At 40.3% G+C, this 23356-nt stretch overlaps 2 protein-coding genes across 2 annotated transcripts in view; one reads left to right on the forward strand and one right to left on the reverse strand.

Moving 5' to 3' along the window:
* The window catches only part of LOC145498382 (uncharacterized), a 397197-nt gene that overhangs the window by 250168 nt on the left and 123673 nt on the right, over window positions 1-23356 (reverse strand). The gene's annotated exons all lie outside the window — the stretch shown is intronic.
* Window positions 1124-23137, forward strand: LOC145498349 (fibroblast growth factor receptor 4-like). Its single transcript, XM_081478271.1, has 17 exons — window positions 1124-1358; window positions 1783-2026; window positions 4018-4191; window positions 7210-7476; window positions 8329-8637; window positions 11368-11631; window positions 11839-12117; window positions 13037-13291; window positions 14936-15184; window positions 15618-15890; window positions 17181-17456; window positions 18606-18732; window positions 20237-20427; window positions 20517-20633; window positions 21326-21510; window positions 21678-22178; window positions 23087-23137. The coding sequence occupies exons 1-16, from the start codon at window positions 1206-1208 to the stop codon at window positions 21804-21806; spliced, it is 3492 nt and encodes a 1163-aa protein (XP_081334397.1). The 5' UTR covers window positions 1124-1205; the 3' UTR covers window positions 21807-22178; window positions 23087-23137.

Here is a 23356-nt window from a genome sequence, read left to right on the forward strand (position 1 = left end):
TAAGGTAAGGTTAATAGCTAAAATTAGGCGATACCTATCCCAGAGTACTACTGAGACTATTGTTCACGCTTACATAACATCGCGTTTGGACTATTGTAACGCCCTACTGTACGGTCTCCCAAAGTATCTGATTAATAGACTTCAGCTTGTACAGAACTCAGCAGCTCGCCTTGTTACCTTGACTAGAAGGCAGGAACACATCACACCAATACTAAGGAGCTTACATTGGTTGCCAGTTCATTTTAGGATTATTTTCAAAATATTGTTGTTAACTTACAAAGCTCTGAATGGACTGGCCCCTGATTACATTAGAGACCTACTGCGATTTAACATTTCTGGTCGCACACTAAGATCTTCAAACAACAGGTTGCTTGATGAGCCTAGAGCAAATCTTAAAACGTATGGTGAAAGGGCTTTTTCCGTGGCGGCACCAAGGCTCTGGAACAAACTACCACTCCAGATCAGACTTTCATCATCAGAGGCAGTTTTTAAGTCTGCATACGAGCCGAGTGGCTCATCAGGCCGGAGTTTATCTCAGTTTCAGTAGCAAGAAGCGACCAGAAGTATTTCTATATCCCCCCTGGATGGGACGCTAGTCCATCGCAAGGTTACTCCCCCCAGCATTAAATTCGCCGGTACCCATTTATACACCTGGGTGGGAGAAGCACTGTGAGAGTAAAGTGTCTTGAACAAGAACACAACACAATGTCCCCGGCTAGGGTTCGAACCTGGACCGCTCGCTCCGGAGTCAAGCGCAGTAACCATGAGGCCACCGCGCCTGCGCCTATAGTTGGATACTAAATAGGCCATTTTCGAGTTGCCTTTTGCCTCTGTGTCAAAACGTGTCTTCGTGCGAAACCATGCATATCATTTTAAACCTCATTTTCATGTGAAACGTTTTGCACGAGGACTCGTTTTGAAACAGAGGCACAAGGTAACTCGGTTTAAAATTCGCGTGGAGTCATCTCGCGAATTTTAAAACCTGTTCAAAGTATTTATTTTGATCCACAGGCGACCGCAGCTCCCCCCTTGATTTGTGTTTTGTCTTGGATGCCTCTGGAAGCGTAGAATATTACTGGTCCACTCTGTTGTTCTTTGTTATTGATGTAGTCAAGGTAATTAATGTTGGTCGAGACGGAACCCATATTGGTGTTGTGACATTTGGTGAAGACGCCCAATTAATATTTCGCTTTACCGAATTCATCATGTCAACTGACTACGAAATGAGCATGATTAAGAAGATTGAATCGATCCAAGGGCCAATACTGTTCAGTAGAACATTCATAAACCGAGGACTTCGTACGGCTAATCGTGAGGTTCTGAGGGAAGAATATGGAATGAGACCAGATGCCAAACAGGTACGTGCGTTTTGTAAATCTGTCTCTCTCTGTCTCCCTCTCTGTCCCCCAACCCCTCTGTCCTCGTATCCCCCTGTCTCTCCCTGTATTTGCGTATTAAAGGAGCACAGTCAGCTGGTGCACGTGCGTATTAGATACCATTTCATAGCTAATTTGCATATCACAGAGACGCGATTCATACTGTTTTTAACCAAATATGATAAAATAATATCATAGGATGCGCAAAAGCACACTCAAAAACAGGTTTTTGTAAGCGATAGAAAATCAAGCAAAACACTACGAAGATTGAAGCAGATTTCTAGATGTACTCGACGGGTATCTTTGATTACAGGTTGAGGTGAACTCTCTTCAAAGTGAGAAAACGTGTCCAAGTCAGCGCGGTCCAAAAGCTGACTGTGTCCCTTTAACTTATGTTTTTTTCCAGGTAGTACTACTTATCACAGATGGTCGGCAGACGCCGTTCAGTGATCCAAAAGAACCAGGACCTAGACAGGTTTCCACAGCAATAAAACAAAGAGGAATTAGAATAATTGCCATCGGGATTGGGTTTGCAGATCACACAGAGTTACGGCAATACGCCTCCAAGCCAGAAGACACTCTAGTTATACCAGAGTTTCCATTTCTTTCACTTCTAGTTGTTGAAACCAGAGTACTGCTTCTTGGTCCGGGTAAGCTGGTTATGATGCTAGACTAAGGAGTTATAAGAGTCAATGTCGGTAAAAAAATCAGATATGACCATCAAAATCGCGGACAGAGCCAAAATTCGATTTCGCTCACACTTTTTGTATTGATAGACCCATGTCTTGCGGTAAACAAAACAAAGTTAGTTTTTCCTAATATTCACTGTACATGTTTTGACAGTAATTAAAAAAAAAAAAAAACCGTCGAGTCCGGATCGAGCCAAATTTGGATATTCGAGTTAACGAAAATTCAGTCACGTCCATGGATTGTCGGCGTAAGTCGAGAATTATCTGTGGATTTCCCCTTGAAATAGTATTATAGTTACGGCGTTAACCAGTTCATTGACGGCATGAAAAGCATATATTCTCTAGTTATAAACCTCTTATGAACTTTTTTCTCCAAGACACGTTGCAGCTGTTTTTTAATAGCTCTGTGACAGCTTTAAACAACTGCCGAAAACATTTTGGGACACTCTTTAGTTTTGTGGCAACTCTTGTCTAAAGTTTGCGTATTTTCGAGATTTGCTGCAGCCGCCGTGTTGAAGAAACTAAGTCGATCATCAAGAAACATTTGACCGCCTGTCGAAAAGTACATTGAAAATGGAAATATGAGGCTCAATTAAGACGAGACTTCGTTTCCCTCTTATCTAGAAAGTAAATTAAATTGGAGGTAAATTGGTCCCCCGGTCACTCGGTCCCCCGGTCACTCGGTCCCCCGGTCACTCGGTCCCCCGGTCACTCGGTCGCCCGGTCGCTCGGTCGCCCGGTCGCTCGGTCGCCCGGTCGCTCGGTCGCCCGGTCGCTCGGTCGCCCGGTCGCTCGGTCGCCCGGTCGCTCGGTCGCCCGGTCGCTCGGTCGCCCGGTCGCTCGGTCGCCCGGTCGCTCGGTCGCCCGGTCGCTCGGTCGCCCGGTCGCTCGGTCGCCCGGTCGCTCGGTCGCCCGGTCGCTCGGTCGCTCGGTCTCTCGGTCGCTCGGTCTCTCGGTCGCTCGGTCTCTCGGTCGCTCGGTCGCTCGGTCGCTCGGTCACTCGGTCACTCGGTCGCTCGGTCGCTCGGTCAGTCCGTCAGTAGCAGTAGCAGCAGCAGTAGCAGCAGTAGCAGTAGCAGCAGCAGCAGCAGTTGTCGTCATCGTCGTCGTCGTCGTCGTCGTCGTCGTCGTCGTCGTCGTCGTCGTCGTAGTAGTAGTAGTAGTAGTAGTAATATACTTTATTTACCCTCGGATTGTAGAGTTGCTTTAACAGCTAATGTCTCCGAGCATTTCAACAGCACAATGGGCAAAGACCAGACCACAACACCGGGAACTTCGTGCCCAGCTCTTTACGATGAGTGTGTGGGTTCTTTAACGTCCCCTGCTGACCATAACAGTGAAGATGCAGGAGACGGGGCCTACGGTTTATCGGCCTCATTCGAGAAGACTGGAATATCTAACCATTTGCAGATGTCATTGCAAAGGCGGCATATTCTCCTCAGTTATTTTAGACCCTGAGTGCTGGTCCGGTCTGGGGCTCGAACCCGAGACCTCCCGCACGGTAGTCCGTCGCTCTATCAGTCTGTCTGCCAGTCAATTAATCAGTTACTTACATTGAAGTGACGTCTGTTTTTTTGTGAAACATGACATGAACATACTCACCAACAAATTTACAGGTATTGTCATGATCTAATTTTAACGCATACCTTGTAAATCTGTTATGATATGCTTAACAATACATTAAGGAACCGCAAGGAACGCTGTTCATCCTCTACGAAGTTCCAAACAATTCTTTAAACAAGCTGATATTCCCGGGCTTTATTCTCGTGCTACTCAGTTTGTATCAGCAGGGAATGGACTTCTTGTTGTAGATTGGTCATACTGTTTCTATGGGCTCGATTTTTTATTAGCCGAGGAGTGCTTTTAATTGTCGATGTTATTCAGTTTTAAGTTGTTTATGAATACATGTCTTACTTCAGTTGATTCAGATATTTATTTTTGCTCTTTGTAAGTTCACGGTGGCTGGAGCGATTGGAGCAAGTGGAGTCTATGTAGTAAGAATATCAGTGGCATACAAACAAGGACAAGAGACTGCACAAATCCAAAGCCAAAGTATGGTGGAAATCAATGTGTTGGACCCAAAGCAGCTTTAAGAGAGTGCAGCACCAAGCAATACTGTCAGGAAGGTAAATGAAGACAACTAACGTTTTTATGGTAGTTTTCTTGACGATGACACACAACGCATAGCAAATAACAATTCCATCAAAAATGTTAAAATAACAAATGGATGGTTTCGACCCAGTTAGATAGACGATACCATGTAGTCTTGGGTTGGGGGTTGAATTGGACCCAAGTCTCCTAGTAGGTAAAACAATATCTCCCCCCTGGCCTCTACAGAGGATCAGAACAATACCTCCCTTCTTCCATAGGAGACAATATGCAAAAAGTTTACTAAACATGTGAAAAAGTACACTGTTCATTTAGCAGCGTTGAAGATGACCTTGTGTCGAAAACCGTTCGGTGTTTTCTACGTTTTAACTTTTTTAACCTTGTAAAGAGAATTATTTTTAAAATTAAAGCGAATATTATGGACAAAGAAAAAATTGTATCTGATTTCAAGACCACACAGAACAGAGACCAGTCAGTGACAACGTAGGAACGGATTGCAACACGGGGTCCTGGTTGAGCGGAGGTAGCTCTTTGGCATGTTTGTTGATCGTAGTACAGTTTCTCTTTATTCTTGGCCTGCAGGATTTTTCCTCTTGTGGTGGACGTCAGAAATTGTTCCTTTGGATTTTCAATCTAGGAAAAAATTATGTACTAAATAACTGCTGAGCCGATCTCTCTGTGTAAGAAAGTTGAGCATTGAGGATTGCCACCATTCCCCTGCAGAACTCAGCTTGAGTTACTAAGACACAGTTCTTACGGAGATTTTTTCAACAATTTTTTTTATTGCGGCCTCAGCTTTGCTTTTAGACTGTGAATATGTTGGAGACGATATCGAGCGTTGAAAACCCCATTCTTTTTAGGAATCTTCAAAGATCTTAGACTTAAACTGAAAGCCACTATCAGAAACTACTTCCACAGGTGTTCCAAACAGAGAAATTGTTTCCTCAATTCCTTAGTTAATCTCGAGTGGGAACTCTGAGAAGAAGGAGAAATAATCAGTCATGATGATGAGATTGTAAATGGTTTCAACCCAGTAGTATTAGTAGTTCGTATAGTGTGATCGTCCGGGTGAAGGTAGCTCTGAAAAGAACTGTTGTTGGTGACTGACGTTTCGACAACCTGAGCGGAAGTCATCTTCAGAGTCAAGTGAATAGTTTTTGTCAGTCAATGATGTTATAAGTCTGGTCCGTTGAACATGATTGGTCAGTTTAGCCATGATGGTATTGGCTGAAAGACTCGTGTAAAGTTTTTCATCAGTCATTGGTGGGTTAAGTGGGTTAAGTCGGTCTGTTGGAAGTCCGTTTGTCGGTTTCGTTTCCGTCATGGATAAGTCGTTTGTAAGGCGCCGGTAGTTGTTGACATCTGTTAAGTGGCGTTTGTTCTATGTCAACAACTAGCTACTGGCGCCTTACAAACGACTTATCCATGGCGGAAACGAAACCGACAAACGGACTTCCAACAGACCGACTTAATTTGACCAACAATAAACGGACCAAAAACCGACCAATTTGACTAACAATAAGACGGATCGAAACCCACCAATGACTGATGACAAACTTTACACGAGTCATTCAGCCAATACCATCATGGCTAAACTGACCAATCATGTTCAACGGACCAGACTTATAACATCATTGACTGACAAAAAAACTATTCACTTGACTCTGAAGATGACTTCCGCTCAGGTTGTCGAAACGTCAGTCACCAACAACAGTTCTTTTCAGAGCTACCCTCACCCGGACGATCACACTATACGAACTGATGATGAGATTGTTCAGGCCCAAACCCGCAGTGGAAGAGTCATACGAGCCCCTAAGAGACTGGACATATAGCTTAGCCACCCCTCCCAGGACATTGTTGAGTTACTGTTTTTATATTGTATTATAGTATGTCTTGTTCGTCGAAAAACACGTGTTATCGCAAGTCAAAGGTTTGTTTGTAGTCTATTTCGAGTCGTCCACCGAGAGTAAGCGAGTGAATCTTTCATTGATGCGTGGAAATAAAGCCAATACATGTTGAACTGAACAGAGATATTCGTTTCCATCGAGACTAAACAGGTCAACAGATAGCTTCACACGACGTCGGCTTGTTGGTATAGGTTGTTATTTCAGTGGCTCTGGTCTATGGAGTTTACTGGAAAATTTGCCAATCCTCTTCAAGTTCGGATCAATGCCTGGCCAATACATGGAATCACGGCCATTGCAGCTGGTTTCATCGATGCAGTCTTGTCCTTCATGCAAAATCAATACTATCTCATTTTGAAGAGACTATGAAAAAAAAAAAAGTCCCTTCATTCAGATAGATTCAGGCCTACCATTTACCACTAAATGTTGTGACGGATTGGCCAGAAGAGTTTAGCCGCGGTTTTTGTCATCCACAGCGGTAATACTCTTTAATTAACTTGAGAGAGCTAAAGGTCTTTCCACTGAGTTTTAAAAATCTCATGAAGTTGCAGGTCTTCAATTGACTCATCAACAATTTATCGTATTAGATCTTTACGACCACTTCAATATGAACATTATATAAGTCGTCATCAAATGGTGGCTCATCCACAGGAAAACGAGAAAGAGGATGTGTAGTTCGCGAATTCAGTGGATAGGAATAACAAATTCATCAATCTGTTTCAGGAGGTTCTGAATGGGGATGCTGGAATGCCAGCTATTGACTAAATTGTGGGAGGTTCGTCAGCTATCAGCTATCAGTTAAACTTAATCCAGACCCTCTCACTCACAGGTTCCGACTAGTCTGCAAAAAGAAAGCTTGCTGCACTAGCTTGGAAATACAGTTCGTCAATGAAGTATTCAACAAACAAGCCCTTTTCCCGGAGTTTGAGTTGAAAAAAAGGGACTTCAGTGCCATTAAAAAGTTATGTAATAAATATGTCATTTGTTTTTCTACTTTTTTGACACAATCGTAACTCTTATTTGCAAGTGAAATCCGTTTGACAAACACAGTACTAAAACTAAAAGTACAGTACTATATAGCTAACTGAACGCAGTAAGATTTATCAGAGTAATAAGCCTTATCCTTTTCAGATTTTCCACTACGTTTTAAAACACAAGGGGGGAAACCATCCCTTGGCACGATGGAAATCCAAAAGAACAACACCTGGAATGAACTTTGCACCCCAAACTGGAACGAAGATGAGAACATTTTGACGTGCATGGCCATGGGTTACTTTGAGAACAGCTTCTATGAGCGGTACAATGACCACAATACTTCGAACGCAACTATCCGCCGTACCTGTTCGTCATTGGCGAACTGCATGAATACGAACAAAAAGAAACCTCAACTATGCACAGGTATTTGTCCTATCAAAATCGTTTCTTTCATAACCCTTACCCTGCAAAAACTGATATGTCAGGCAAGCAAGAAGATCAAATCGTTTCTTTCATAACCCTTACTCTGCAGAAACTGATATGTCAGGCAAGCAAGAAGACACAAACACTCAAGCTTGTGCCAACCCAAACTGTGCTTGTTCTGCAAAAATCATAACTTTACAGACTTATAGTGTCAATCAATAACAGTGACATACAACGATCCAATTTGTCCTAAATCATCAGAGAAAATCATTTCCACGAAGCAACCAACAACGAAGCATTTGTAGAAAAAAAGTTTAATTGCCAGACGTTTATATCTATTCCTTTTTCCAAGGAGAAACATGACAAAATATGAGTCCAAGCTAGGTTCGATTTCCGCCGCTCTCTCGAGTCAGGAGCGCGGTCTCCCTTCGCGAACAGTGGCCCGTAATCAAGCCTAAGTGCAAGCCAGCAGAATTTAATTTTACATTTACCACAAACAAATCGAACAGCCACTAATTAGGCGGTTGGACTTAGCTTGAGGGTTTAAGCTGTACCTTGAGTGGGTGGGAGAGGGGGAGGAGAAGGCTGATTCAAAGAAACGGCTCCAAGTGATTGGTTCATTTAGAAAAAAACTCGACCCACTTCCCTCAGCCACTAAGCAATCCCTGCAGAATACCATTTTGCAGATCAGCATCAGGTTGCATCGAGTGGGTACTCCTACGTTTCTCAGCCAACACGACTCGTTGGGGAACAGATCCGTTGTTTACCCCTATAACAACCAGAGCACAATTGTAGAATTCTTTTTGGCCAGCTGCAGTTTACTAAAATTCATTATGTTCTCTATTACGCAAGTCCCTGTGCGTTTAAATGGTGCCAGATCAAACTACAGTGGAAGAGTAGAAGTTTTTTACAGCGGAAAATGGGGACGGATTTGCCCTAACAAGTGGGACATTATAGACGCCCAAGTCATTTGCCGTCAACTTGGCTTCAAAAATGTTATAGCTGAATTCACTGGGTCAGATGTTGAGGAAAGCAAACTTCCATTTCTGATGTCCGAGGTGAGCTGCATTGAGCAGGATTCTGAACTTGCATCCTGTGCGCGTATTGATGGAGAGGTAGACTGCCAAGGTGACGTTGGTGCTCAGGCATTGTGCGAACCATGTAAGAAATAATTACATTAACCGATTTGGAATTGTTTTTTATTATTATTATGTATCTAATACTGAAATACCAAAAATAAGTTACAGATCCCTATAAGCAGGCAATCGGAGCGTGTGTAGGGCTAAAAAAAACCGTCCGTTCTCAGTTCAGGAATGGTTACCTAGCTCGTGATCAAAATTCCTTTCTACGACTAAAAATAGTCGTGTTCAGCACGAAAACGCCGTTTTATTTCTTAAGATTTCAGCTATTTTTTGCGAGCTTTTGCCAGTATCACTGTATAAAACTAAACTCGACATAATTGTATCACAGCTGTAGAAGCTGTACGCGAAAAGAAGCCGTATCAGTTCCACTGCAAAAACGAAGCCCTCACAAGCAACTAAAATCCTCGTCGATCTTTGGCGAAACATAGAAGTTTTCTGTCAAAAATAATATATAGATTTAGGCCAGCCTAAAAGCGTAGCTCCTGGGCCGGGTTGTTCAGAGGCCGATTAAGCTAACCCAGGAAAAAGTAGAATTTTGATTTGAGTTTTGTAACTCTGCGGTGAGGTTTTCTGTAAATTGTTTTGAGTTTTAATAATCACCATACACACAAAACAAAGCAGCAAAAAAGATTTGTATAGAAGAAAAAGTTACAATTCGGTTAACTTTTAATCCTGGGTTAGCGTTAACCGGCTTCCGAACAATCCTGCCCTGTTTTTAACGAGTTTACCTGACATGAGCCTGCGATCCAATTGAAAACGAGCACTTGGTCAGCAGTATACATCAATAAACACGTGACCTCGATGACCTGTAAACTTGAGCCCGCGATATGGTCACGTGAAACTGGTCAGTGGATACCTTGTTTTGACAAGTGTCAATTGATCAGAACATGGATGTCCAATATCAAAGAAGTACGGTTTAAACCAAGGGCGTTTTCCATTCGACCAAAAAATCCGGTAAGAATTTCCGGAAATTTCCATGGGCGAATGGTACAGACTTTTCCAGTGTGGAAAACGACAAGCCGCACAGTTTTGTTCACTTGGAATTTTTCAATGACTTCGAGATTTAAATCGCAAATATAGAAGCAAACCGAACACTAATATGTCGACATCGTGACTTTTTATAGACCACAACAGCAGGGACCTTGTACAAACCACAACGTCAGCGAAAAAGTCGCCAAACAAAGGGTTTAATGAGTCGTACAATGGTTCTGCACGCGTTATAAATCTTTGTACATTTCCTATCCAGCCTACGCAAAACAAACAAGTACACTACGGGGGCATTATTTTTATAAAACGTTTTCTTCACGAATTTAGCTGCAGCTGGTATTTATCGACATATAAATAGGATGACTCTTAAGTATTTTCATTTTCGAATACGCATCGCCGTCATCCTTGCGTGAGACGTCCAACTCGCTGAATCGCGGCCAAAAGAACTAGCGCTGAATAGAAAATTGAGAATTTGCATAATTTCCGAAAAAGAGGACAACCTCGTGAGGTATACCCAAATTTTAGAACATATTTTCCTGGAAATTTCCGTTCCATTTGATTTTCATCCCGGAATTTCCAGAATTTTGGGTTGAATAGTTCGCTTTTCGGGAATTCAACAATTTCGGGATTTTCTGGGACTTTTCCCTGGAAATTTCCGTACCATTTGCCCCCATTTCAAAAAAAAATTGCGGAAATTTTGGTCGAATGGAAAGCGCCCCAAGGCTGCATATCTCTATCAACCTATTATTTGAAGTATAGCCCCCTTGTTGCACGACTCCGTCGTCGCCGTCGTGCGTACGCGCCCACGAGCAATACCGCTAGCCATGATAACCATGAGAAAATCATCCCATGGGTTTCCTTTCCTTTCCTATATGAGTATGGGGCTCCGCTTAGCGGCCCTTCGGGCCCTTCGGGCCGCCAGAGCTCCGCTATAAGCTTACTTGGGCGCCGCCGCCCGAAATAAAAAGTATTATTAATACTATTAAAAATAAATTGATTAGTAAGTAAGTCTTCAGAAAAAACTTTCAGTGCTTTCACTCGACTGAAACTATTTTTCAACCAACCATATGAAAAAAAGTAATCCACCCACCAGCTTTAAAAATTCGACCCTACGTCTGTTTCAAAACTAAAGAGGAGAAGCCAAATTGTTTTTTTCGATTTTAACGTTCGAGGAGTTGAACTCAAGGATTTTTGAAGATACCCAGCTCATAATTCAGGAAATAGCAAGCAAGTACACGAACATGAAAGTGATCAAAACTAAGAAGATTACAAGCAATTCAGACGGGTTTATTACATTTAAAGATGCAAGTGAATAACTTCCATCTTTGGGCTTATGATTTGTTAATGAATTTGATAACCTGGGCAAGCGGGGAAGTGCCCCGGGCAAGCAAAATTTGAGAGTTACTTGCCCAAAGGGAAAGCTGGAATCCAAATGTTTTTCGAGCCTTGGTGTGTTATATCGGCTACAAACACCAGCTATACAATAACATAACTTTTTTTACGTGTCAGATATGTATGATGATGCATATATTTCCAGATACAGTTTTCTTTCCTTCAAAATTGAAAACTGCCACATTTAAGAACGGTTGCTTTAAAATCATGTGCAATGAAAATTGAACATATGCATACGCAAAACAAACGGTTTCGATTTCGACTAATTTCACCACTAGTCACAAGCATACCCTTGCATTTTCCCCAATATGTCAGTATTGTATCCACTTCAAGGTGTTTCCAATCTGAGCCGACACTGTGTTTGTTATAGTGGAAGATAAGGAAGTTCTGAATATGGAGACAATGGTTATGGACATTGGCACAAAAGAAACCTTCAGCTGTACCCTAAAAAACGAGACAACGTTAATCAGGTGGTATAACAGCACAGGCCAAGAACTCCATTCCGAATCTGGTGGAAGGATTAAGACGTTTCGAAATGGTACATTTACAATAGAGAACGTTAAGCTGTCCGATGGTGGAACATATGCATGCAAAGGGTTAAAATACATTCAGTACTACACCATCTATGTTAACGGTAGGTCGAATTATTTTTAAATGATGGATTGGAAAATATCTAATGAAGCACTGAGGAGAAGCAAAAGCTTTCAAGTGGTTGTGACTTTCAACCGTTAGCAGGGTGGACTCCAGCAATTAAGTTGCTTCTCACATATAACTTATAGAAAGCATTAAAAACTATGCCTTCTTTAATTTTTTTTAAGCCAGGCTGTCTTTCCCTCCACAGCACGTTTTACTAATAAGGATCTCCATCAAACCCTTGTTTTCGGCACGCCTGGCATCCTTAACTGTAGTGCTGAGGGAAATCCAGCCCCTAGGTTCACGTGGACCAGAACAGATGGAAAAAGACTGGATAGGCAAAGATTTAGGCAACAACCTGATGGGAACATGCATGTTAATCCAGTTTTTAAAGACGACGATGGAGAATTCATTTGCACCGTAGAGCAGAACAGGGGAACTGAGCGGACGACGGGAAGACGCCAATACATAACCGTTTCTATTATTGGTAAGAAAAGCAGCTTTCATGAAAAATTTGTAAAATTCAAAAGCAAAATTCATATTGATTTTGCCTTAGCAAAGCGTTGCAACTGATGAGTTCAGAGACAGATCTAGGGGAGGGGTCCAGGGGGCCCGCCCCCCCCCTTCTTTTGGGTGAAAAAAGAAGAAATCACGGAAGGAAGAAAGTCCGGCAGGAGAAGCAAAACAAAGCCTTCCCCCCACCCCTTTTAGTTCAAGGTCTGGATCCGCCACTGAAGTTCACGGACTCGTGCAAGACTGTCCAAGCACGCCTTTTACCTTGTAGTTATTGAATGCCACAAATGGAAATGGAGTAAACGTTTCATCTTGTTTTTTCTTCCACAAACGGTACATTACAAATTACAAAACACATCAGTTGCATTATACTTTATTACACCATATTCAAGGAAAACTAAATTAAAATCAAAAAAAGAAAGAGATGCAATGGACTAAAAAAGGAAATAAATGTAAACAAAACATGAGTAACGATGTCCTTTGAATAGTAAAAATCTAATAAATAATTGATAAAACTGCTCATTTTATCTAAATCTGGAAACAGAAAAAAAAAAAAGCGCATATTGATCGATAAGGATTTCCTGGTTATTGGATACGATACAAACCTGCCCAAAATCAGTTTCGGAAACAATTATTCAGAAAATAATTGGAGCATTTATTTAAAAAATTGAGGCACACTAATCCGCTCAAGGACAGAATACTGTGGACTACCAGACATGTCAAACAAATGATTTGGGGTTTGTTTTCCAGGCCTCACTCCAGTCCAACTCTTTGAAACATTTCATGTCTTATTGAGCTTTCTAAAATGAAATAAATCATATTTAAAATCTTTCTCCTAGACACTCTGATTATACAACTTTATTACATTTTTGTGTTCCTCTGTTTTTCTTTAGTTCCCCCTAAGGTCCAATTATTAGGACCAAACTGGACCATGCTAGAGGAGGACAGGTTAAATCTGACTTGCGTCATCAAAGCAGGTTTCCCGAAGCCACAAGTGTCCTGGTATAAAAACAACATACTTTTGGTGGATGAGGAGAGCCCGAATTTGATCCTAGAAGAGTTAACAGATAAAGATGAGGGGCAGTACAAGTGTAAGGCACAAAATTCCGGTGGTGTTGCTGATGCCATCATAAATGTTACTGTTGATGGTAAGTCCAGAGAAGTCCTTGTTTTTGTTTGCCTTTTAACATTTATGAACGTCAAAATAAAACGGGTCTTCCTTGAAAAATCTCCCTTTCTTGTAGTAGTAGTCTTGGGCGAACATTGTTCACGTCGGCGTTTTTTATCTTCAGTGTAGTAAAAATCAGTCGGAAATCAAAAGTGTTATCTCATAATGGAAGTTAAAGTTGTTAGAAGGGGCAGTTGCAATAATTAGTGTATCCATCAAAATATTGCGATTTTTCTTCACCAGTAATTGACCAGACACACAGAGCAAGGGGAGCAAATTTGAGCCATCTGGTGCCGGCAATTACTAGGTCCTTAGGAAAGAACGACTACGATAACGCTCGTTCAACATATTTTATTATTGTCAACAAATTTCATCGTCACGAATACAACAAACATTAGTCTGTTTGCTACAGTACAGAAGTTAGTTTAAGCGGATTCTCATTATGCCAGCCCCAGGCACACTGTTTCTGGTGAACGCAGACAAACATTCACAACACAATTCGAAGCAAATTTGGAGCCTTTAAAAAGACTGATAGAAAGAAAAAGTGATTTACATCAAAAGCTATTAAAACCTCCACACATGTCCAATATGCACAAACAGATACCAATCGTCAAAACACCCTCACCAATCGTACCATTGGTAAATGATCACTAAAGTAGCCTTGTCGATTGGTGCCATTGCTACCACTGGTGCAAATCGATTCCAACGGAAACGTAGTTAGTCGATTGGTATACCATTTGTAAACTGCATATATTAACAAGCGAGGGGCGCGCGTAAACTATTTGTCGATTGGTACCATTGGTACCAATGGAAAAGTAGACAGCCGATCGGTATGCCATTTGTATTTGCATAAAGCGTGCGATCCCAAAAGTGCTAAATGAATACAATATGTATATTCTTCGTTCTTAAAGTGTGCGAGCCCAAAGACACGCTAAATACAATGTATATTCTTCGTCCTTAAAGCGTGCGAGCCCAAACACACGCTAAATACAATACTCTACATACAGTATGTATATTCTTCGTTCTTAAAACGTGCGAGCCCAAACACACGCTAAATACAATTTATATTCTTCGTTCTTAAAGCGTGCGAGCCCAAACACACGCTAAATATAATTTACATTCTTCGTTCTTAAAGCGTGCGAGCCCAAACACACACTAAATGCAATATGTATAGTCTTCGCTTCGTTCTTTAAGCGTGCGAGCCCAAGCACACACTAAATACAATGTAATAAGTGCAATTCCATTGACACCAATCGTACCATTGATACCAATGGAAGAGTAGAATTCACCCCTACTCAGCCAGAAACAATTGGAAATATTCTACGATTTTAAATGAGATTCATTTCACCAATGCAACACCAATCGAATAAGTGCAATTCCATTGCTACCAATGGACGAGTAGAATGGACCCCCACTCAACCTGAAGCCATCGGAAATATTCTTAGTCTTTATAAATCCCCATATGGAGACATTTCACCAATGGATTACCAATGGACTGAGTGCCATTCCATTGGACTCCGTTTCTGTGTATTGGACAACCTTCCTAAAAAGGGGATTCCAACTGATCTTCGCCTCAAACAATTCAGTGACATTAAAATTTGCTCTTATTTTGTTTTTGTTTTAGTTCCACCTAAAAAAAATCCCCTACTCAAGAATCAGTATGTTCAATTAAACTCTACATTTGCAATCAAATGTTATGTGAAGGGAGATCCCCCACCAGAGGTCAACTGGACTAAAGATGGATTGGACCTTGGTATAAAAGAAAACACACTCACTATTGACAGGGTGACTTTTGAGGACGCAGGTTGGTATGGATGCGGTGCAGAAAATTGGGCTGGAAAAATTCAAGCAATATTCTGGATTGACGTAACAGGTAAACGACTTTTTTACTTCACAATATTTCAAGGAATAATACACAGACTTTAATGGCAGTCGTGGGCAAGTTATTTTTGCTATAATTATCTACAGTGTTACAATGAGAAGGCATTGCTTTCTTAATTATTTTCTGAATTCGGTAGGGACTCCGAGAGTTCGCTTGAGAGTTGTATGTCTCAAAGCCGTTCTTGGTTGAAATGTATCTTCACAACTGCTTAACTTGCCTGCATAGCAGTGATGATCATTCGTGTCTTTATATCTCTCTCTGAAGTTCAAAGTTAAGATCTTTCATACATTCACCTATTATCAAATTAAACCATTGGTCACTATTTTAAAAGGGACAATTTGACTCGATAATAGTCATTACCAAAGCAATATTTTGAGGCAAAAAAAAAAAAAAACTACTAAGTGGAAAGTATTGTTCCCTTAAGTCTCTCCTCAGGTTATTGTGTCTCCAAGAAACCAAACCGTTCCTGAAGGGAAGACAATTAAGTTTATCTGCAAAGCCACGGGTTTTCCAAAACCGGCGATAACCTGGGAGTTTAATGATGGAAGCCTCCCTTCGCTTGCAATTGAGACACACACCGAGGAGGGATACCAACTGCTTCTTCCAAACGTGACAAAAAACATGAATGGTACATTCAAGTGCACAGCAAAAAACAAGGCGAGCAGAGCAAGCTCAACCTCAACTCTTCGTATTTTAGGTAATTACCTAAAATAACAAAAACAATGAAAATATATACAGGCAAAAACTAACGATAGATAAATCCGACGTTTCGGCGACATCTTGGCGCCATTGTCAAGGGAAACTAATTAAATATGCGATTTCAAGAGTAACTAAGAGTTCAGAGTTTCTAATTTGCATAAGTTAGACAAAGACTTTAGCGCGAACTGAGTCTGATTGTACATTTAAACACGGTCGTAATTGTTTAATGAGTAACATCTCATTAATGAGACAATCAAACTTGTTGTGGCATTTTTTCAACACGCTAAAACAATTGCGAAGGTCATCCGGAATCCTGCCTGCGTGTCTACTATCATAGTGATTGCGTACTGACGAGGTCTTGCTTCTATGTCCATCAACGCGTACGAACAGATGGCCACGGGTGTAACCGACATAACCAGCATCGCACTGGTCACACTTGAAGTTATACACAACGCATTGTTGATCAATGAGCTGAGGCTTAGGTTCGCTTAGGTTCGCTAGACCTCGTCAGTACGCAATCACTATGATAGTAGACACGCAGGCAGGATTCCGGATGACCTTCGCAATTGTTTTAGCGTGTTGAAAAAATGCCACAACAAGTTTGATTGTCTCATTAATGAGATGTTACTCATTAAACAATTACGACCGTGTTTAAATGTACAATCAGACTCAGTTCGCGCTAAAGTCTTTGTCTAACTTATGCAAATTAGAAACTCTGAACTCTTAGTTACTCTTGAAATCGCATATTTAATTAGTTTCCCTTGACAATGGCGCCAAGATGTCGCCGAAACGTCGGATTTATCTATCGTTAGTTTTTGCCTGTATATGTTTATCTAAATCATTGTTGATTACAATGAAAATAAAATAAAGAAATAAAAAAAACATATTTTAATTCATAGTTATCAAGAGGAAAGCAGTCACCAATACATCCTTTTTCGGAAGACACTGTTAGATGGTGTGTTATCTGTTTCTGGAGTAAAGTGCGCAGAATTCCCTTTAAAGTTATGAATGCTTGTTTCTGTTATTTTCTTTTCTGTATCTTCTGGGACAAAAACCGGTAGTTCTGATCTAATGTAACAGTGTCGAATTTTGTTTTCGGAGTCGAGGATTAGTGGATCGTAGTGTTAAGCTATTATTATGCCTGCCTCTAAATTTCAGTCTAGCTACACTTGAATTGCCTTTCAGTAGCACCTTTAATTTCAACTTTTGTCCGTACATAGGTTTATCTCCTAATGGGGGGTAAATGTGCTAAATGGTTGATTACACTGACTTCTTATTTCTTAAACAGAGAAACCCACTTCCCAAATTATTCCCCAAGATTACCCCACTCTAATGGCAGGAGATGCACTTAAACTGACTTGCAAAGTCAATAGAGTGACAATGAATATCAAATGGAAGAAAAACAGCGCCTCAGATATTCCAAGAGCACACATCGGTCCGCGACTAGGTGACGAAATTACGCTTTATATTAAGAACGTTGTGCCCGATGACAGTGGAGGTTACTCTTGTGAAGCACAGAATATGGCAGGTACCGTGTCTGCTACTGTGAAAATCACAGTCAGGGGTAAGCCATATTGAATATGTCACAGTTATGGACTATTTAAAGGGGCTAGGTCACACAACTTTTGGCAATTTCAGCACTGATCAAATGGTCATAGAATTAACTAAAATATCACAAAAGCGACTTAAAACTATAGAAGATCTCAAACAAAACACAGGAAAGCCAAGAAGGGACATGGATGGCCAAAACTGGGGAGGATTAAAATGGATTGCATTTGGGTAAATTTGAAAAACGTCGGCCCACCTTTTTTCAAATTTATATCAGTTTATATCAAAGTGTCATTTACACAGCTGGAAAATAATTCTCAGCTGTTATGTGGCCGTGATTTTGCAAATGAAACACTTTTGCTCTGCGAATTTGACGTTTAGAGTTGATAATTGACAAAATTAAGCAAAATTACCTAAAATACCGTCACCTAGCCCCTTTAAGAACAAGATAACGCATGCATGATGTGGGAAATGTTCAATCGGTCCAAAGTACAGAATAAAAAGCTAAAAGTAAATTTAAATAACTTTTTGAAGAGGATTTAGAAAGGCTGTGAACTGCAAGACTATGTACAATAACGTGCACATAGCCTGGTGAAAGAAGGAAAAAAAAAAACAAAACTTAGCTACCCAATCCGGTGTCAAGCAGTATAAACAGATTCAAACCGGCGTTTCTGAATCCCCGGGGACCGGGGGAGGGGCTTCTTTGGCTCTCGCTTACAGCCAAATGTATCCAAAACGTATAAAAGTAACTGCAAGTTTGCATTAAAAACAGGAGTATTTGAAATTCATCAAACATACCTGTCATACTACGGCTGCCATGGGAACATCAAGTTTCTTCAACAATGACGTGTCATACCAAACTGTTTCCAGATAAACTTCAAAAACGTCATCAAATTTCATTTCAAAGTCGAAGTTGGTGAAAAGGACCTGAAAAGCACCCTCCTATCTCAGCAAGGGTAAACCTTAATTGATTCAGGATTTTTAAGATTTCCCCGCTTAGCTATTTCACAGCATGAAAACTCTTAGTCACAGAAGAAAATTAGATAGTAATTTGGTTCAATTAGGCAGAATAATTACCCAAAAACTCCGGACTCTTTTTTCATCATATTTCTTACCATTAAATACGTGCTGATAGCAACATTTCTGTGCTCGAATGTCTCGACAGCTACACCTTCAACATCCGGTGGTTCTCTTGAGTGGTATTACATTGTCGGGCCTATATCTGCTTTGATTGTTTGCGCTGTTGTGATTGGCTGTTGCATTGGTAGATGTCGACAACGAGGTGAGTGGAAGTGACTTAGCGAGCGATCTTGGTGAGTACTTAACAATGATTGGAAGAAGTCGAGAAAAATATCGTGATTTGTCAGCGGCGAGCAGATCTATTATATCCCGAAGCCGGAGGCTGAGACAAATAACTGATTTACGAGATCACGATAGATCACGATATTTTGCGATTTTCGAGTTGAATAATTGTTTTATCATTCTATCACCAAGTTTGTTTTGATATTTAAATCACTCTCTGACAGCTCAGGGAAGAGATCTGATATTTTTCACACAAGAGCCTGGTTAAAATTTCGAATGCATGAGCAGACTGTTAATTGCAGCAAAACACATTTAGACGGTATTGCGCACGAGCAGACCTTTATTTTCAGGCATTTGCAGTTCACGTGGTAGGTTCTCAAAGAACAAAATAAACGGAATGATAAATCTTTTTACTGTATGACTGAGAATATGTACTTCAATGTGATTGGCTGAAAGCAGGCCAAATTATTAAATATTACTTTTAACTTTGCATGGCAGTGCAAATTTATACTGGCGTGTTGGTAATTTTCTCAGTGATATAATAAATGTGTAATCGTAGGAATGCGTGAACAATTGAAGATTTCGCTACTCATGATATTTCTTTCCAAAAAATTATACTTGAGAGGTTTATGTAAAAGGAATGTTTGGAGGATAATTAAATAGCAAGAATAGCCCGGCAAAAAAAACTCCACCACTAAGTTAAGTGCACACAGTAGACGAATTTTGTTTGTGGACAATTGCATGCACGATTTCTTGGGTTCTTTTATTTGTTTTGGATTCTTTGTTATTGTCAGTGGACGGTCATCTAAGCTGTTCGCTCTCTAGTTTGAACAGCGACTTGGTTATATACTTGATGGGTAAATGAGTAAGTAGAACAAGTCATAGACCACCTGTCGATGTTGATGTTAATGTATTCCACTGCTGATCTACTTATCTTTTATGCCATTGCACCGAGCAAGAAAAGTACATTGGGTCAACAACAGCTGATCTATTTCTTGTTGCCCCACGAGGTATATCCTCTGAATAGACCCTTTGCACGACCTGGTCACATGGTACAAAATCAGCCATGCCTGAGCGCAAGTTGTACAGTGAGACTTCCAAACCAAAGCAACTCGTACCAGTTCAGCTTTCAAAGACTTTCCTTTGTTTTGGAAGTCTCTTGGACAACTTACATCCTGGCATGGCTGATTTTGTACCAGATAAATTGGTCAGGCAAAAGGCTTTGGATAATGTTGGTTTCTAGATTTTCTAGCTCGTACCTTTTTTTTTCTTTGTTTCATGATTTGTCCTTTGGGGTGCAGCTAAGGCCAGGTAAGTTCAGTCAAATGTTAACTATTAAATGAATGAATTTTTTTGATATTCTCTTCGAGGGTCACCTGGATCACTTGCCGATGTTAAAATCGTTGTTTTGACTCTTTGAATGACTACCCATAGTGTCAACATAATTTGCATTAATTTTACAGTTAAAGGTGTAAACCTTTCTCAATTATTTAGTAATGATGAAGAGGAAGCGGTCGAGCTAAGGGTGAGGAATGAGAACGCAGATAAATGGGAGATTGCCCGTGACTGTATCGTTCTCAAGGAGACCATTGGTCATGGAGCATTTGGAGCAGTTTGGAGAGCACGTTTGAGTCACCCAGATGGAAAACTTGGAATTCAGACGGTTGCTGTAAAGTGCTTTACTCGTAAGATTTGAATCTGTTTTAAACTGTTTCCTGCACAAGATGCAAACAGCAATATATCGATTACGCTCTGGTGTTTTCACATTTTGCAGCCACTTCTGGAGAGGAAGGAAGAAAAGCTTTGATGAGAGAGATTGAACTAGGAAAGCTTTTCGGAGAAACTGAACAGTCAAATGTTATTAAGTTTATTGGCTGTGTTACAACTGAAGGTAATACTTTAAAGTAAAATGACTAATTTCCAATGCCAAAATTGTGTCATGGTCTCTTCACGTTTCCATAGCAAAATATACCAAAATGTGTCATTCTACTCGCTTTAGATGTCGGTTTTAACAAATTAACCTTCCTCTTGGTGTAAGCTTTATAAGGGTTTTAGCAGGTGTTTCCAGTTTAAATCAATTGTCGTGCAGTTCGCAGGTAGAGGTCATATTTTCTCCGGCTTTTTCTCGTGCATATGATTTATTTAATGTCTATACACATTTTGCTCTGCATACCAAAAACTAATTCTTTACGTGACCCCCGTCTTTAACGTCTTTGCGTAACACGATACAGTGCACGATAAATACCTTATCTATCCTTTCCCATCGTCAAACCAAACACAGAAATTATATCATAACTCGATGACGTAGAATGTTTTGTTTCCACTCAATGTAAGCGTTATTTAGAAGACTATTAAATGTTTCTTCTGTTAACCATGGCTTAGATGTATTTATCTATCGCGCCGTTTATTTTTTTCACATTTTTGAAGAATTCTATATTGTGATCTTGGGTTTTGAACTTTTAATCTCGAGCCATTTTAACATGATATAAATATCACGTTAATTGTCCACTACGCTGAGAAGACATCCTCAACGGTGGGTTAATTAAGTTGTAGCTAAAATTTACATTACATCTGTATTCAAAGGGCATCCAATTATGGTCATGGAGTATTTGGCCCTCGGAGATTTGCTTGGTTTGCTGAGAAAAAGCAGGGGAATTCATGACAAATACCATCTCGGAGAGGGAAGTATTGAAGAGCTGGGAATATATGACCTTGTATCATTTGCCAAACAGATTGCGACAGGCATGGTGTTCCTTGGATCAAGAGGGGTAAGAGTTCATCTACTAAACTTGAGGATAGCGTGCATGTCTCAAATTCAAATTAACTTGATTGTATAAGAGCTTATAAGGAGCTTTTTTCCCTAAAGTGTATTTCAAAGTATTAGTGGGTCGGCGAGCGTGCTGTGAATAATTTATGCTATGTTTTAATGTTGTAGATAATCCATCGTGACCTCGCAGCTCGAAATGTGCTAGTTGATAAAAACTACATCTGTAAGGTGACTGACTTTGGACTGGCATATCAGACCTTCAAATACGGGCATGGCAATGCCAAAAAGGTACATTAGTTATAAACAAGCATAACATGGATGAACAATTTACTGGCGTCAGATTACTGAGCCTATCATTGACTTCTACTATCGCAATGATAACGTCGTTGTTGTTATGGTTTTACTTAGCTACTTAGTTTGAGGAGCTATTTAGCGGCACCGCACTTCGGATGCGTATGTTACTTATACTTATGCCTCAGTGAAAACCAGCTTTGATGCAAAGACAAAGCTAATGTGAAATACTTCAGACATTCAGGTGAAAACTACTCCATCTGTCTCTAAGCAAGTTGTGTACAACTGTTTTATTTCACAGGGCTGCATCCCAGTCAAATGGACGGCACCTGAAATTCTGTTTGGAAATATTGCAGAACTCTCACCATTAAGTGATGTGTATGTATAAATAAGTGGGGCTTAGATCTTAGCCCTTCGCCCAGGTTTTTAAACGCATTAATATTTCAACAGGTTAAAACACAGGAAATCATAACTTACAGTGATGGTGTTTGGATATCTAATCATTATAGTCAAATAATCTCTCTGTTTTTTCCTTAGCCTTGACTGAGAAGATATATCGAACATTCGACACCTTATTTTATCATGTTTCCAAAGTCCTCAACTCTCTTCTTAGTGTTGTGAAACGTGGTACAAAAAATTGTTTCCCGTATTTAAAGTACTCCTATGGTCACATTCTTGATGTCCTTTTTGTTTCTTTCTTTTTACATTTTCGTACACAATAGGTCTCTCCTAGATATCTTGCCAAATTTCAATCTATTACGAACATTAGAACTCACGTGGTTTGGACCTTTATTTCCGAGAATTTACGGCCGCCATTAATTTTTCTTGTTCCAAGTCTTGGCTGAGAATTGGAGTAAATGACGTCAGTTACTCAAAAATACCGCACGGGTTGAAATTATAATAAAATTGGTGCGGAAAATGGACGAATGTGACAGCTTTCAAAGTTTTTGTTATTCTTTATGGAAATTGCTGTGCTAATTGCAGTGGCGGATTTAGGAGAGCCCCCCCACCCCTCATTTTGGGTAAAAACCGAAGAAATCGCAGAATGAAGAAAAGCCGGCAGGGCAAACAAACCACAACCGCCTCCCCTTAGCTCAAGGTCTGGATCCGCCACTGAATTGTAGCATTACATTATATGGAGTAGAATTTGAAGCTAATTATATTGGTTTTAACTGGTCAGAAGCAAGTAATTTTTTTGAATACATTCCAAGATTCTTAAACGGACCTAAGTTCTAAAGTACATTTGATTCTCATTGTTTACAAACTGCCATACCCACTATTCACAGGTGGTCTTATGGGATTGTCCTATATGAAATATTCACCATTGGTAAGTTATTTGTCATTTTCCCATACGTAGTCGTGATTTTCATTTCAGTGTTAGCACAGACAGCTACAGATGAGCTAATTAAAGTTACTTGTAGGATTAGTTATGTTTCGGAAAATAAGCCATTTGGTGCAAGTTGGGCTAATAAATTAAATCAAGAGGCAAGGCTTGAGATTTAATTGCAGTCCAATCAGGAAAATACTACAGCTTTCTAATTATCCAAGACAAAAAG

This window comes from Orbicella franksi, chromosome 9 (assembly GCF_964199315.1).
Source record: "Orbicella franksi chromosome 9, jaOrbFran1.1, whole genome shotgun sequence".
NCBI lineage: Eukaryota > Metazoa > Cnidaria > Anthozoa > Scleractinia > Merulinidae > Orbicella > Orbicella franksi.